This window comes from Halichoerus grypus, chromosome 2 (genome assembly GCF_964656455.1).
Source record: "Halichoerus grypus chromosome 2, mHalGry1.hap1.1, whole genome shotgun sequence".
NCBI lineage: Eukaryota > Metazoa > Chordata > Mammalia > Carnivora > Phocidae > Halichoerus > Halichoerus grypus.
The window spans coordinates 112,916,282-112,932,990 of record NC_135713.1 but is presented as its reverse complement, the minus strand read 5'-3'; the positions used below and the strand labels follow the sequence as shown (position 1 = coordinate 112,932,990).

The 16,709-nt window shown below is 45.8% G+C and overlaps 1 protein-coding gene across 2 annotated transcripts in view; it reads right to left on the bottom strand.

Moving 5' to 3' along the window:
• DPYSL3 (dihydropyrimidinase like 3) overlaps positions 1 to 16,709 on the bottom strand; it is a 109,187-nt gene that overhangs the window by 51,644 nt on the left and 40,834 nt on the right. Inside the window, exon 1 of one of the 2 annotated variants that reach the window (XM_036065731.2) lies at positions 5,889 to 6,105. The exons of the other annotated variant lie outside the window; for it this stretch is intronic. Coding sequence (XP_035921624.1) covers positions 5,889 to 5,927 — 39 coding nt within the window. The 5' untranslated portion in view covers positions 5,928 to 6,105. Of the gene's footprint in view, positions 1 to 5,888; positions 6,106 to 16,709 lie in introns of those variants that run through there. 2 annotated transcript variants of the gene reach the window in all.

Genomic DNA, 16,709 nt, shown 5'->3' with positions numbered 1-16,709 from the left:
TTGGTTAAGCGACTGCCTTCGGCTCAGGTCATGATCCTGGAGTCCCTGGATCGAGTCCCGCATCGGGCTCCCTGCTCGGCAGGGAGTCTGCTTCTCCCTCTGACCCTCCCCCCTCTCATGTACTCGCTCTCTCTCATTCTCTCTCTCTCAAATAAATAAAATCTTTAAAAAAAAAAAAAAAAAAGAAAGAAATATGTCAACAGGTAAAGAACAGAGGGCCCATTAGGACATGAAGGGTTTTTTTTATTCTTTTTCAAATTCAGTGTTTTTGTTTTCTGTTTTTTCCAACTGAGGAGAAAGGGCAGAGGAAAAGCTACTGAACAGGGAGTCGTGAAGAACCTGCCATAAAGGGTATTCATAACCTCTGTCACTTTAGTGTCCAAGCTAATTAGGACTGAAAAACAATGTAGTACAACTAAATAAGAAAAATGCCCTTTATTTAGGTTAAGGGAAAGTCTCTATATCAAAGACCAAAGGCAGTCAAATGGCCTATTAGATTGTCAGAAATGAACGAGAAGCCTAATTTTGAGGAACACTGGAACATAATTGAAGCAAGAAAAAAATAACAAGAGCTTCTATATAACATTGTATTAATTTTTGTTTTTGAAAACTTGTATTCAAAAAGTAGTTTCCTAAGTAGCCTCTTTCTACCCCAGACCTTTATCATGTCTTCCCCTTCAGGAATTCCCACATTCCAGAGTAGCTGAGATTTCATAAATAAATCAGCGTTTACTATTTTGAAGATATCGGGGCTCAGAGACCGCTTTCAGGGTCACTATCCTCATTTGGGCCTTTCAACAGCCCAGGGAGATAAGCAGAGAGATTTTCATTTATAAGCTGACAGTTCTACCACATAGACTGGAATTCTCTGAGAAAATCTGTTCCTCCAGAATTCCCCCAAACGCCCAGCCAACTCCATCATAGCTACTAACAGGCAGAGCTCTTTACACACCTGAGGCACTGTGCTCGTGTTTCAGAAAGAGGAAGAACCCAGGGCTGCCTGGGTGGCTCAGTCAATTGAGTTTTCGACTCAGGTCATCATCTCAGGGTTGTGACATGAAGCCCTGTGTCGGGCTCCACACTCAGCTTGGAGTCTGCTTGGGATTCTCTCTCTCTCTCTACTCCCCTCAAATAAATTTTAAAAATCTTAAAAAAAAAAAAAAAGAAAAAAAGAAGAAAGAAAGAGGAATAACCTGGTTGAGAATCACCACATAGCTGCTCAAAATATAAAGTAACAAATGAACACCCCAGGCAGGGCCTGGGCTGAGAGTTCCATGATCAGATATCTAAGATGCTTTCCATTCCTAACTTTCCCTCCGTCTTTTACTCTGGAATTTCCCTACCAAGATGCCTTACACGGATAAAACCAACTGTGGGTGACTTCTTCTCTTTTGGTCTCCTAAACGCTAGTCTTCCATCTCCTAGTATTTGCTCCCAGTCCCAAGTGACACCTCTTGAAGCAAGAAGAAGGCACAGAGGTTGGGGCAGGGTTGGACTCGCGTCTCCTCCAGGTTCTCGGCTGGTTCAAGGCCCCAGCTCAGCTGCTGTGCTTCATAAGGCCCCTTCCCTTCCCCTTGGGAATAAAAACTTCCCATGGCACCCACAATGCTCACGATCACACCCTTCAAGCGAGACCACAGCACCCTGACTATGCGCCCAGGAAAGAACTCTCCAGGTTGTGTTCCTGCCTGAGGATGTGTATTCTGGGAATTCCCAAACATCACACACATTCAACCCAACCTCCAATGCGGCCGAAATGCATTATCTTACGGAAATCCAATTACCGTTTGCAAAAAGCCAATTCTCTGCAATGTGCTCCCAGAGGAAATTCTGGAACTCTTTACCCACACCTTCCAAATCTCTGCTGCATGCGCCTCTGGGAGGCAGCAGCTGTACCAGGACAGAGAAGCCTGGGTTTATTTCCAGCTTTGCCCCAAAATTCTCACAGGGTAACTCTGGATAACTAACTTCACCTATCTGTTCTTCAGTTTCCTTAAAATGGGTTTTTGCAGAGACTCTTGACAAGAGAATACATATAAAGCACTGGAACTTAACTGTTAGATCCCTCCCACTCCTGCGGTCAGCTTCAAGTGGTAGCATACAAGAGGGAAACAAGGACTGTAACTATCCTAACTCTCCACCTGCAGAACTGATATGCTAGCTACCACCCCCAAAAGTGTTATTTCCATTTATTGAATATAAGAAGTAAGAGACACCGTGTTAAGGGATCTGTTGACAGTGGCAGGCAAAATACGCTTCCCAGATCCTACCAGGACTACTTAGAGAGTGCAGAGTCTTTCCTCTATACCATTTGCCTTACTAACGCCAAGTAATAATGATGGTAGAAGCAGAAACACCAAAAAGAATGTGGTGGTAAGGAGCACACACTTTGACTTCAAGCAGGTGTGCAGGTTTGAGTCCTGCCTCTAACATTTACTCAATCTCTGATCCTGGGCAAAGGCATTTGATTTTCAATGGGTTTGGGGGATTTTTTGGGTTTTGGGGGGGTTTTTGTTTGTTTTGTTTCTGGATCTATAAAATGGGGATAACTATAGTACCTTTCAGACAGTGTTGAGTCAAGGATCAAAATGAGACAATGGAGGTAAGGCATTCAGCACAATACCTGACACAAAATAAACACAATAGGTGTGAGCTCTTCTTATTAGGAACAATTTTTAATTCATTTATTGACTGAACTGATAACCATGAGATGTCTATGTGCTAGGGACCATGCTAGACAGTGGAGACAGAGGTGAATGGCAGCACAAGGTCCCTGCTCTGATCTGCTGAACCAGCCTGAGCTGCCAGCCTGACATTTAGAAGCAAGGGCTAGTATCAAGGTAGACCAGACAGGTCATGCACATGGATAACCTGAGAAAGAACAATAAGATGGGAGGCCTGAGCCACTCACAGAGAAAGCCCCAGCCAATTCTATGAACCCTCTCTCTCCAAGAAACCAGTAAACACAGGTATAAGAAGGCTTTGATCTCAGGAGGGCAGCAAAAATAGGTGGCAGGAAAAACAACAAACAAAGCCTTACGGGGAGTAGGGTGGGGGGAGCAAATTGTGGCAGAGGGTGCTGTCTGGGGAGGCACAGGGTATCCAGCAAGAAAGACTGCCCCCATCGGTCCTCAGATTCTAGTGACATTTTAGCTACTGGGTGGGGCAGCCTTCACAGAAAGGAATACAGGGAGGCTAGAAAACTTAATTCAAATGCCATAATCTTACCATTTAAAAATACACTAGAATTGACAGTAGGGGATATATGCCATATTTAGATCTTTAACGATGTTTTCTATATATGTATATCTGCAGCCATATTTTAATGTTTTTCATTATATCTAGGCAGAGTATTGCAACCCTTATAGTATGGAGATAACTATAATCATCTATAGACATACAAACACGCAGAAATAATTGGATGTAAAATAGAACCCCTGTTCACAGAAATACAACACAAAGCCTGAGGAAAATTTACAAATGGATTCCTTGCCCCCAAAGACCAACAGCCCCCTTCCTGCCATGCTCCTCTTCTCCCTCCCCACCCCAGATCCCTTGCAACAATGTGAATACAGGGTTGTCAGGCTTGAAGAAATTCACAACCGCTGTCCATTCTCGTCACAGCTGCTGGAGACACACAGCCCCAGCTTAAAGGCACAGGCAGCTACGCAGCACCACGCCCCATGCACAGGCAGAAAGGATGGAAGCCGTGCGGAAAATGAAGGAGCCACCCCAGGGAAGAGCATCCAAACAAGAACAAAAGGGAACCCCTTGCAAACCTGGCCCTAGGATTAGGGCACAGCTACATTTACGGGGGCTCGAAAGCAAGTTATCCATCAGGGCTAAATTTCTGTAGCTCTCCTGAAAGGTAGCCCAAGTGACACCTATAAGAATGGGCGTGGCCCTCAATGCCACAGCACGGGCTGAGTCCATAAGAAGAACCTTGCAGTCTTTGGACTAGAAAGAAAAAATAAATAAATAACCTTTTCTCTGCTTATCCCAAACAGGAGAACTGGCAAACCTATAGCGGAGGTAAGGCAAGTGGCATGTGAGCAGCATGCTTCACGCATGGAACAGCATGAGAGCTGGGGTTCATCCCTCCTCAGTGAGGGAAACAGCCTCAAAATGGAGCTTTTGTCCCAGTCTTTTTTTTTTTAATGATACCTTCCACAGCTCTCTGCAAAGACAACTGGCACTGAGAAAATACCACGCATTATAAAAGATCCACAATGTTTCTTCAATAATGTGAAGTCAGTGATATCACGCAGTGATAAAGGAGGATATGTTTACAGCCAACACTTTTACCTGGCTAAAGGATCCCTACTCATCCCCACCTCTCTTTCTCCTAGCCACCGTTTATTCCCTAAGACCAGGTGGACGGCAGTTAGGGGTGGGGTGCACTTGTGTGGGGTAAAGCTCAGGTGCATGAAAAAGATAGCACGCTTCAATAGAAACAAAACCACTTGAGAATAAAGTGCACTAGAGCCAAGAATAGCTTCCTCCTGCCTACAGAGGTAAGGTCCTGCATCGGCAATCTCAAGCACACAGGGCGTTCCAAACATAGCGGAGCAAGTGCAAACAGACTCATGCCCACAGCAAAATCTGGTGGATCCCTGGCAAATTAACTATAGTAGCAGGTACAGCTCTGCCCTGGGGCAGCTGCAGAGCCTCCCAGGGGCCAGTTGATCACTTCCTTTGTTCGCCTTGCAAAGATGGAGTAGCCACCCATTCCCCCACTATACACACACACACACACACACACACACACACACACAGTACACACACACCCCATTCACAACAAAGCACAACCACACTGCTTCACGCTAAACTAAAATGTCAGTGTTTTTTGTTATTGTTGTTTTGCCCCCTATCACCCGCCCCCCTCTTTTTTGGTAATGCTCATTCCAGCTTGTCCTATGCCCCTTCTTTTCAGGGGCATCATTTCGGTGCATCCTAGAGAAACCCCGAGCCGGGGCGCGGTATTTTGCCGCTGAGAGCTGGCTCTGGTGAAGATGCGGCTTCTGTACCTGATAATGGCACGTTCCCTCTCCACCCCGCCCTAGGCGCTCGCCCAGGGCATTTGACACCCGCCCGCGGGTGGCTCGCTTTTGCACACAATGGCAGTTGGACATGTAAGGCACACAGCGTGCGCCTACGACCCCAAACTAAAATCTGCTCTTAAAACTCAGCCTTTTCTTGGGATAAGGGCAGAAAATGACATGAAAAATGTAAAATGCATCGAGGGCAAAAAAAAAAAAAAGTTGGTCATTCCCGCTACAGCCACATTAGTTGTCCAGTCTGGAATATGACGTACCGAAATATGAACCGGGTGAATGCAGGCAAGAAGGGGACAAGGTGAAGACCCAAGATCTAGACACCTCGCCACCTTCGCGGCGCGGGGGGCAGAGCCACCGGGTTGGAGCTAGGAGAGGGGCGCGGTCGTGCTACCAGGCACCCCTGGGGAAAGGTGTCATCTCTGCATACCCCGCCTCGCCAAAAGGAACCTAAAACAAAAAGCACACCCCGCCTGGGGCAGCGCACACTGATACCCCGGGCGGCGCGGGGGTCCCGGGAGGGCCCCGAGCCCTGCGTTATATGCAAACTACCGGCTGGTGGGAAAAGAGGATACATAATCCAAAGTTCTCCGCGCCACTCTTTGGGTTTCCTCTTTGTTTTGTTTTCCCCAAACGCCAGGGTCGTTCCGTCTGGGTGGCGCCCGGCGCGCCGACTGGGCTGACCGCCGCTCTCCACCCCCGGGACCCCAGGTCCCCGTCCCTCCCCGGGGACCGGACCGGGGAAGCCGGCGGGATCCACGGCGCCCCGCCCGCGGCGCAGCGAGCAGCGAGCGAGCGAGAGACGCAGGCGGCGGCGCCCGGCGCCCCACTCACCGTGATCCGCGGGATGTTCTTCTTGCCTTGGTAGGACATGGTGGCGGCGGTGGCTGCAGCAGCTGCCTCCCTCCCTCCTTCTTCTGCTCCTGCTCCTGCCTGCCCGCGCCTTCCTCAGCGCGCAGCGCCGGAGATCAGGTGGAGCGAATGGTGCGCTGGCCGCAGCCGCCGCCTCCTCTCGCCTCCGCCCCCCTCCCGGGCTCCCGCGGCGGCTGCCAGAGACAATAGTAAATCTCCCCGGTCCCCCCTTTCACCCCCGACCCCCCCGCCACACACACCCTCCTCCACTCGCGTTCACGCCCGGGCTTTTTTTTTTTTTTCTTATGCCGTGCCAGCTGGGACCCCGTAAGACCAGAATGGCTGCTCCGTGACTCCTCCCTCTTCTCTCTTATCCCTATTGATTTTCCTCTTTGCATCTGCCTCACCCACTTTTTCTTTTTCTTCCTTTTTTTGTGACTTACGAGTGCGGCGGAGCCAGCCGGCTCACAGCCACCAGGGGGCGCGAGGGACTTTTCGGGGCGGGGATGCTGCAGTCCCGGGTGGAGGAGGAAGAGCGCGAGCGTCGCCCCCCGGGCCTCGCGGACCGAGCCCCGGGAAGCGCCAACGCCCGCGGCCAGCCCCTGGTCCGATTTCCCACCCTCCCGACCCGCAATCCGGACCGGGGAAGGCTCCCGACTGCCCTCCCGGAGCCTGCGCTCCTCCGCCTCCGCGCGGGCTGCAGGCGGCGGCGCCGTCTTTGTTACAGCGAAGGGCGGCACGCCGCCTCTTACCGGCCGCTGCGGGTGTAAACCGGCGCGGAAGCCCGGAGAAAACCTAGACCTGGTCGCACTTGGCGCAGCCCGGCCCGCGGCTCTCCTGAGACCCTGGCACTACGTGTCGGAAAATGTAAAGCAACCACTCGCTCTCACGCGGCTGCGAGGGACTCCGTGTCAGTTACCGGCAACTGTTGTCCGTATCTTAAAAATAGTCTCAAAATAATACGTTGTAGAGGAACTCCGCTGCCTGGCTCTCAGAATCGGTGAAAGTGCATTAATGCTGCTCTGTGAGTCACGAGTAGAAAACACCTGTGGTTGAAAGGCCCCGTCACATTGCTGGTGTGCGGCCACGGACGTGTGGCTTTCCCTGGGCAGTGAACCGTGTGCACTGCTGAAAATCCCGAGTTTACTTTAGGCAGAGCTGACAGACAAAAGTCAACATGTCATTGGGAGCACACACATGGCCTTTCAGCGCTGGAATATATTGTCCTTCAGCTACTGGCTAAAATTAACTGGGTTTTATGGGTGGGGGCTACCCGGTGGTCCCAGTGCAGGAGATCCTCAGGTCTCCTTGAAAATGATTCCAAACATACCATTTAAAGAACAAAAATGGCTCGCTTTGCAAAAACTGAAAAACCCTTTCAAGACAAGTCTCATACCATCCCCACTCCCCAGTTGTCATTGCTAATGGCCTACTAAATATTCTGCAGATGTCACTATGCGCAACTAAGTCTGTGTTAAGAATCTTAAATTCACATTTCTATAAGGCAGGCCACTGACCACAGTTCTGGCCATCTTTTCATTAAATTGCAGGCCTTTCCCGCAGTAGAGAACTATATAAAGCATCCACCAGAATAGGAACAGAAGACTCCAGCTTGGGCTTTCGAAAAACCTAAAATGAACGAACCTGGGCACATAATCAAAGGGGAGACTAAGGCCCCTGAAACACTCCCTCCTCTCAAGTGAGTTAATCCAAGCTTCTGGTTACTCCTGGGTAAGTGGACTGAATGCGGTCTTCTCAGGAAAAGTCCACAGCCACTTCCACTTTATTTCTGTGATACTCTGGCTACGATGAACGCCAGGCAAAGTCACCTCCCTGTACTCTTTTGCAAAGCCTGAGCAGGGTTTAGGGCCAAAGTCACACCCAAAACATTTTGCTTTGTTCTTATACTGAGACCACTAGCCAAGAGTTGTGAAATTACAAAGCATTCTGGGGACTGGCATGCAAATGAGCAGGATTATATTTAGAACAGGGCAGAAAGAGAATTAACTACATACTATGAAACCCTGCAGAGCTCTCTCTGTATCTTTCCCAAAGATGTGTCCCAAATTTGCTGGAAGGGATCTTGCAAGTTCTTAAGAAAAACAAAAATATATAGGGGATATTTACAATCCTAAAGAAATACCACTGCCTTTTTTTTCTTTTTTAATACTATGGGTTTCTTTCCCTTTCTTGCATCCTATTTATGTCCTTCTGTTCCTGTCATTATAATCCAGAACACTCTACTAAACAGATTTATACCATGTTTTTGATCACTTGATTGTGTGTGTGTGTGTGCGTGTGTGTGTGTTGTTTCAAATTAGAAGACTTGGGTTTAAACTCTTTGAGGTCAGGTTTGCATGCTAGAGGCCATGGAGAATAGGACTTGTGATGTGTTTCTCCGGATGGGACTCCAGTGACAAGCCATACACAGGAATGCATAATAACCAGCTAATCAGTTCAAGCTGTTGCCACAATCAGAAATGTACAACAAACACTATTTTTTCCCTCTTTTGTCCCCTCAATCTTTATCTTCCTTAAATCAAAAGAAAGTGTCCAAGATGAGTTTGAAGGAAAAAGCCTTCCTTGGCTGGGCCTTTCTTTGAATAAGAAAGGCAGCCACCAACACAGAATGCCTCTGTGTCTGGCCAAGAGAGTGAAGAGTGAAACCAGCATGGATGTTTTCCACAGTAGAATGACTCTGAATGGTTTTCCTTGGATACACAGCAGAGCTTGGCTTTAGGTATCTCAGGAAACTATGAGAGAGGGAAAAGGAGACATAGAGAGACTTAATTTATGGTCCCAAAGAAACTTAATTTTGGCCACCAAACCTACCACATTGGTAGACTTCCACAACTCAATCAAAGCTACTTTATTCTAGTTGCTCAGGCCAAAGGCGTGGCATCAACCTTGACTCCTCTCCTTCAATCCATCCAATTTGCACTCCATATCCAATCTTTCAGGAAATGCCATTGGTTCTGTCTCTTAACTATATCCAGATTGATGAAGTTAATTCATATATTGAGATCCACAAAATGGAGGCGGCTTCAGTCACTGGGACCATGTCACAAATCTAAACCTAAGTCAGCCTCCACTTACCGGAAACCCAACAAACATGAATCACAATCCTCCAATTCAGCTTAGCTAGCTTAGTTTACCCTAAAAAATAGGACCAGCTAGTAGTATAAGGAAATCCCTCACCAACCATGCCCTATTTCCACGTTGTTCCTTCTAACTCTGTAAAACTCGCTCTTGCCCAAAATCCCCTAGAAAGTATGCTTCACTGCTTGTGAGACACTGTATTCCCCCAATCTATGGATTATTTACCCTTGACTATCCTTGTTTACCTTTCACACTAGTTATGAAGTTGTACTTGACAATAATATGACCTCTTAATCTGCAAAGCTCCTTCCTGGGCCTAGCACCATCATGTCTCATGGGACTCCTGCAGTAACCTCCTCCCCGGGTCTCACCATCATTCATTCATTCTCACAATATTCTCATGATATTTATCTTGTGCTTACTACACACTAGTACGTTTCAAGGTGCTAGTGTTAGAGAGGTGAATAACAATAATAATGTCCCGGATCTCATGAAGTTTACCTTACACCCTTACTCAAAAATAAGGCACTTGGTGCCCTTCCATGCCTGCTTTATCTTCATGGTACTTTTCACCATATGTATAGTAATTTATCATTGAGTATTATCCTTCTCCCCATCATTGGAATGTAAGCTTCTTGAGGGCAGGGAATGTGTTGGTTTTATTTACAGCTATATCCTCAGTGTGTGAAACAGGACTCTGCCCACAGAAATTGCTCAAAAATTAATAGGTGAGTGACCATATGAATTTTAAAATTGTGTCTGAAGAAAGAATAAAGACATGGAATAATATTATTTCTGTCTTTCTCTCAAATAAATAAGAAATAAAATCTTTTAAAAAAATATCAAAGCAAAATGTTGAGTAGACAGGGGGATACTCGAGATTGGAAATCTAAGGAATGATCTGGGCCACAGACACAAATCTGGGAGTTGTCAGCCTCTAGGTATTATTTAACAATACTGGAGGAGATGAGCAAGGAAGTGAGTGGAGACAGAGGGAAGAAAGGTCTGAGGTTAAGTAAGCATCCTGAGGGGAAATGAGCAACTAGGAAAAGGAATAGAGACAGTGGTCAGTGAGACAGAAGGTACACCATGGGAGCATGGTGTTCTGAAGGTCAAGAAACTAAATTATTTCAAAGAGGGAAATGTATTCACTTTGTTAAATGCTGCTGAAAGTTGAAGGAAGATGAGAAGTGACAATTAATTAGTGCATGAAAACCCTGTCAAGGTTGCTGAGGGCCTTCACCGGAGCGCCTATAAAATGAGTATCGTAACAGCCACCTCACAGTGGTTTTCTGGGGAACATATATTAAATTATTCAAGTCATATTTCCTGAGTACCTACTATGTGTTTATGTGTACCAGCGCAGTCCTAATGAAGTCGTGCGGGTGAAAACTGATCGGAGTGTTTCCAAGAGACAATCAAAGTGGAAATTGGAAACATCTGATGTAGACACCTCTTTCAAGGGATTTTATTATACATGGGGACAAGGATATGGAGCAGTAACAGGCAAAGAAAGCAGAATCTCATGTGAGAGAAGTAAGAGCATGGTTGTAGGCCTATGGGGCTGACTCTGTAAGAGAATGGGGACAAGAGCCCTATCGTCCTTGAATGGGCAACACAGGTGACATCTAGTTTGTGTAAATGGAGGACTTGCCCACAGCAAGGAGCAAAGATGGCTCCTCCACTGGGAAGTGAGGATAGAGCATGGGATCTTGGCTCCTTAAACGAGATGAGAGAGCATAAGTGTATAGGGAGATAAAGGATAGGGAACATATTGAAGATTAAATAAGATTATTCATGTAAAACTCTCAGCCCAAAGCAAGTTAATTAGATGGCAACCATTCCTGCCATTACTTTTCCTGATCTGATTTTTCAAACTCGTTTATGTCAGGGACTATGTCTTATTTATCTTTTCAGTGTCCAGCTCTTTCACAACACTTGGAATAGAGTAGAATTAATGCAGTATAAAATAAATTGAATAGGGGCGCCTGGGTGGCTCAGTTGGTTAAGCGTCTGCCTTCGGCTCAGGTCATGATCCCAGAGTCCTGGGATCGAGTCCCGCATCTGGCTCCCTGCTCAGTAGGGAGCCCGCTTCTCCCTCTCCCTCTGCCTTCCCCCACACTTGTGTGTGCTCTGTCTCAAATAAATAAATAAAATCTTAAAGAAATTAAAATAAAAATAAATAAATTGGATAGAGGAGAAAATCAAGAATATTCTCTGCCTTTCTTTTAATCTCCAATATATCTAAAATAAGTGATTAGCCATTTCCATAGTTTTGATCATCGAAAATATTTTCTTTTTTAAAAACAAATTTACATTTTGTTATATTAACATGGAGAAACATTTTCCTTGATCTCGATTTGAAGGTTAGAGGAAAAAAAATAGTTCCAAAACAAATACAGAAAGAGTTCTGAAGGGGCAAAAACCATATACCAAGCCTTTGTGAAACACATAGGCTATTCTAACATTAGCAAATACACATTTAATCACAGAACCATCCATTAAGTCACTTGAGTCCATACATTTTATCCACAGTTCAAAAGGGGAAATCTTAGTCATATACTGGAAGTGTATGAATGAAATCAAGGTGGTGATTCACCTGCTATTATTAGATGTTTATACATTACATACACAGAAATAACCAAACAAACAATTCTACCTTTGATACACATAAGCCAAAAAATTAAAAATAAAAATATTATAGACATACACAAAATATCCCCATGGGCTTACTCCAAAAATCATACTTATACCAGCCTGAGCAAGGTGTGCAAACCTGCTTCTCCCTGGATAGAGTTTCTCATTCATTTCTTCAGTAGAGGATGGTTCTGAAGGCCTCTGGCCTTCATAAGATTTGATGGTAGCTCATTTCAAAGCCACAGGCAGGGCCACACCAGCTAGGGTTATGGGGTAAGGTTGGGAGGGAGGGATAAATTACTGTGTGTTCATCTCTATCTCTGGCCCAACACATGTTAGACCCACAGGTGAGGTTACATTTGTTACAACAGTAGCAGGAAACTAAGATAGGTAGTAATCAAAATGAATCAAGGGTTGATGATCAGAAGGTTGAAGGTAGTACTCCACTAAAATGTCATAATGCCATGGAGCGCCTGGGTGGCTCAGTCGGTTAAGTGGCCAACTCCTGTTTTCAGCTCAGGTTGTGATCTCAGGGTCCTGGGATTGAGCCCCGCCTCATGCTTCACACTCAGCGGGAAGTCTGCTGAGGTTTCTCTCTCCCTCTCTCTCTGCCCTCCCCGCCCCGGGTCGCACACACTCTCTCTCAAGTAAATAAATAAATCTTTTTTAAAAAGTCATAATCCTGTGCCCAATTTCTAGATCTGACTTAGTTTTGAGGCTTGCAAAACATTTAACTGAAGGAGAAGCCAGGTCATCAAGACGAAAGATCCTGCAACACCATGACTAGTATGATTTCTCTAGTCCTTCCCCAAGGGGTCCTAGGGCCAATTGTTAATGCCACTGAAAACTGGGAAAGGGGGCTACTTAAACATCTAGAGAACAGATGGATATAAGTTCCCAGTTGACACTGATATCCAGAGACTTGAGGCAGCAGCAGAACTCCTCTGTTAGAGTGAAAGTATGCTGAGGCCAAGTAATAAATGGACTCCTGGCCCAGTTCTGGCTTACCTTTGACCCACTAGCTTTACACATCCACCTACAAGTCATTTTCACAAACCTCTATTGATTAATTGGAATGGACAAATATGGCAATTAGCACACCTCCATGTTGGTTTCTTAGCCTGTGGGGTAACAGCAATCAAGTTGGGAAGATCAAGTAGAAGGCTCTAAAACTGTTCTCCACCTTTACCCCAAGATGTTGAATCAAGATAGCAAATTTAAAAACTTTTTGCATCCTAAGAGAATGGCCTTAAAGACCAAAATGCTATAGGGCTGGTAATCCCCATTATATTGTCATTTAATTCACTACTCTAGATACTACAAAAGTCAGACAAATCCCAATGCATAACTCAATCAATTAAGAACCCAAACTGAAAGTGCTGTGATACTCTCCTAGAGCATATTGTTATGGCCTCAAGTACATAGTACACAGCCACTGAACTATCCAAGAAGTTCTTTTCCATCCCTGCCAGGAAAGCAAAGCAAAGAAGTTTGCATGCACTTGAAACAGATGACAATACACATGAAGAGTCTTGACCACGGCTACAATTGTCCTTCCCTCCATTATAATACAGTCTGAAAAGATCTAGTCTGGACATCTTGAAGAACATCCTATTGGCACACTCTTTGGATGACATCATGCAAAACAGATGAGATGAGTAAGAAGTGACAAGTATGTTGAAGGCTTTGGTAAGACACATGAGCTGTAGAAGGTTCATGAAGGACACATGAACATTAGAAGAGTGGAAAAAAAGGCCACCCCCCAAAATAAATAAATAAATCATAAAAAAAAAAAAAAAAAGGAGAGATGAACACATATTCTAGGTATGGATTTGCCTTCGCTGCTGCTAGAGCCTCAGTTTAACACTACAGAATATTTGATGCACTGGCATGGGCTCCATAACATCACATCAGACTAAGGGGTCTACTTAATAGCAAGTAAGATGCATGAAAGGTCATATGACTGCAGGATCCAGTAGTTCTATCAAATACTACCCCACCTAGAAGCTGCCATCCTAAATGTGGAGGAATGATCTACTGAAGGGACAAGTGAAGCACGAATTCAGGGATGATTCCTCGCAAGGATAAGGCACCATCCTCCAGGATGCATTGTCATTTTAAATCAGTGCCCTTTATCAAGTATGTACTGTCCCAAAAAGAAGAATACATGAGTCCAAGAACCAAGGGGAAGAAGCATGAGTGACCCCTTTGACCATCACTCCCAGGGACCCAAATGGGAAATGCATGTTTCACATCCCTGCAACTCTGGGTTGTTTCATATCTTTTCCAAAGGGGAAACGCTTTCCACCAGGGGGCAGAGCAAGAGTCCTACTGAACTCTAAGTTACTGCTGCTACGGGGCACTCAGGTCTCTCTATGCCCAGGGACTAAACAGGCAAGGAAGAAAATCAGCAACCTTACAGGACCCAGGTTATCAAAAGGAGGTAGGGCTCCTGTTACACAACGGGGGCAGGGAGGAGTATTATGACACCCGTGCAATCCACATGGGTTCTTTTAGGTACTACCTTGCCCAGTCTTGATAGTAAATAGACAAGTACATCAGCCATAACCTGACAAAGGCATGGTGACCAGAGTCCATGTCCCAACACCAAGTAAACCACCAGGGCCAGTGAAGACATTAGCTAAGAATGAGGAGAATCTAGAATGACTAGTAGAGGACCATAATGAGTATTACTGTGATCCTAAGACCAGCTGTGGGGGGAAAAAAGGCCCTGACACCCCCAAAAGAAGAGGTACACCCAGATTCTAGAGTTGGTGGTCCCAGGCCTTACACAAAGAAGTGAATGTGAACCGTGTAAGGAGAGGTCTGTAGTAGACACTCTGAAGCTCCAACGAGCCCCCACTTCCGTTCAGGATTGAAGGACTCCTTCCTCCAGGTGCTTTCAACCTTCAGCAATCAGCCCTTTCTGGAAACTACCCTTGTCTCAGGTAACCCCACTCCCACTCCAAGGGCAGCCTGATCTGGTAAGCGGTTAATGTGAGCGTGTAAGAGCCTGGCCCCCTTGCCACAAAAGGGTAACAACTCCAAAGCCTGTCAGGTCAGCTAAAGCCTTTCAGACCACATCGCAGCTCAGCTTTCCCCTCTGCTCAACCATCCCCTCCCCTTCCCTTCCCTGGCACAGATGTTGATCCCTAATAAACTTCCTGCATGTCATTCTTCCAGAATCTGTGTCCCAGGAAACCCAATATGCAAAGTGAGGCTGCTATTAAATGAATATATATATGGGATGATATTTTTTTTACTTAGCCAATATTTTAAAATGTACAGATTTCACACTCAAATTTAGATATCTTTAAAAATTGGAAAACTTGGGGGGCACCTGGGTGGCTCAGTCAGTTGAGCCTCTGATTCTTGGTTTCAGTTCAGGTCATGATCTCAGGGTCCTGGGACTGAGCCCCAGTGGGGAGTCTGCTTGAGGATTCCTTCCCTCTCCTTCTGCTCCTCCTCTAGATCTCACATTCTCTTTCTCTCCAATAAATAAATAAATCTTTTTTTAAAAAGATTGGAAAACTTGGTAATTCTGGGTTCCCGGATACACCCATCAGCTACAGTCAAATACCACCTGCCTTTTGGATAGAACACGTACTCTCCCATTAGCTATGTCTGCTACTTCCTTTTCCTTGAAGAAGGGTTGGCTGCTGTTTATTTATGTCACCTGCCTGGTGTATAGTCATGTGAATTTCTGACATCAGATCATTTGGAGATTCTTGAATTATTTAGGCATTAGAGAGTAGGGGTCTCTGTGTCTCAAAGGTGAGGGTTGTGTTTTTCCAAAGCAGTCTTTGGTGCCTGTTCAGAATTGAGAGAGCAGTGAGTTATCTCCAGGGAACTCCCTCCTTCCCCAGCCCACCCCCACTCCACTCCCAGTGCGCCCTACACCACAAGACTGAATCCCGGAACTATAGACCGTGCGTTAAAAGCCTGTGTAGGAACATGACTGGAGCTGCAGAATCTACGGCTAAGGGCAGTCAGTTTCAGCCTTGGGCTGAACGGAAACACACGTGATTGGATTCAGACCTCTCCCCGTGGAGCACTAAAGCTCCCTCCCGGAAGAGGGATGTGAGACTCACTCCTGGATGGAGGCTCACAATAGCAAGCCAGCCCCCAAATGCAAGGCGGCAACCCCAGTTTATATTTTCCAGGTTTCCCCAACCTTTCCAGGAAGGGACTTTGGCTGCATGTCTTTTGGGGTTTTTTCCTCTGGTTTCCTGTATTCAGTCGTAGCAAATGCTCCAGGGCTATGGGGCCCCATCAGCCTCTGGCTCCCTACCTTTACAGAGAAGGAGGAATGGCAGAAACATATGCCTGAGGGTCTAGTCACAGGCTTCTCTGGGCAAATTTCCGAAGGAGCTGTCGAATGAAAAAGAGGCTCCTCTTGTATGTCCCTGTATGTCAACAAATGTGCACTTCTTTGTTGGACTGGGCACCTCTACGCTCTGATCCCAAGTGAAACCCTGGACTTCTGACCTCAGGACACCCAGGATCAGTTGGTGACCTGGGCCCAAGCAGAGTGCTTGTTCAGTTTTGAAGGCCCACATAGTCCATTTTTCACTGAAGACAGTGAACATAAGCAGTAAAACCAGAGACTGAAATAGAGAAATACTGTTAGATTTTCCAAATTTATTTCAGGTTGGTTGACTTTAGAATTAACAGCCTGAAAAACCTTCTGAGCTTTACATGCCTCATCTAGAAAATGGGTCAGTAGAATAACTGAGTGGATATGCTAACAAAAACATGAGAGAATGGGTCTTATGAAACAGAAAGATGAGTGATTCATTTAAAAGGAGTTGCTGGTTCAGGGAAATCCAAATCAAAACCTCAGTGAGGTACCACCTCACACCAGTCAGAATAGCTAAAATTAACAAGTCAGGAAACAACAGATGTTGGCGAGGATGGAGAAAGGGGAACCCTCCTACACTGTTGGTGGGAATGCAAGCTGGTGCAGTCACTCTGGAAAACAGTATGGAGGTTCCTCAAAAAGCTGAAAATAGAGCGACCGTATGACCCAGCAATTGCACTACTGGGTATTTACCCCAAAGATACAAA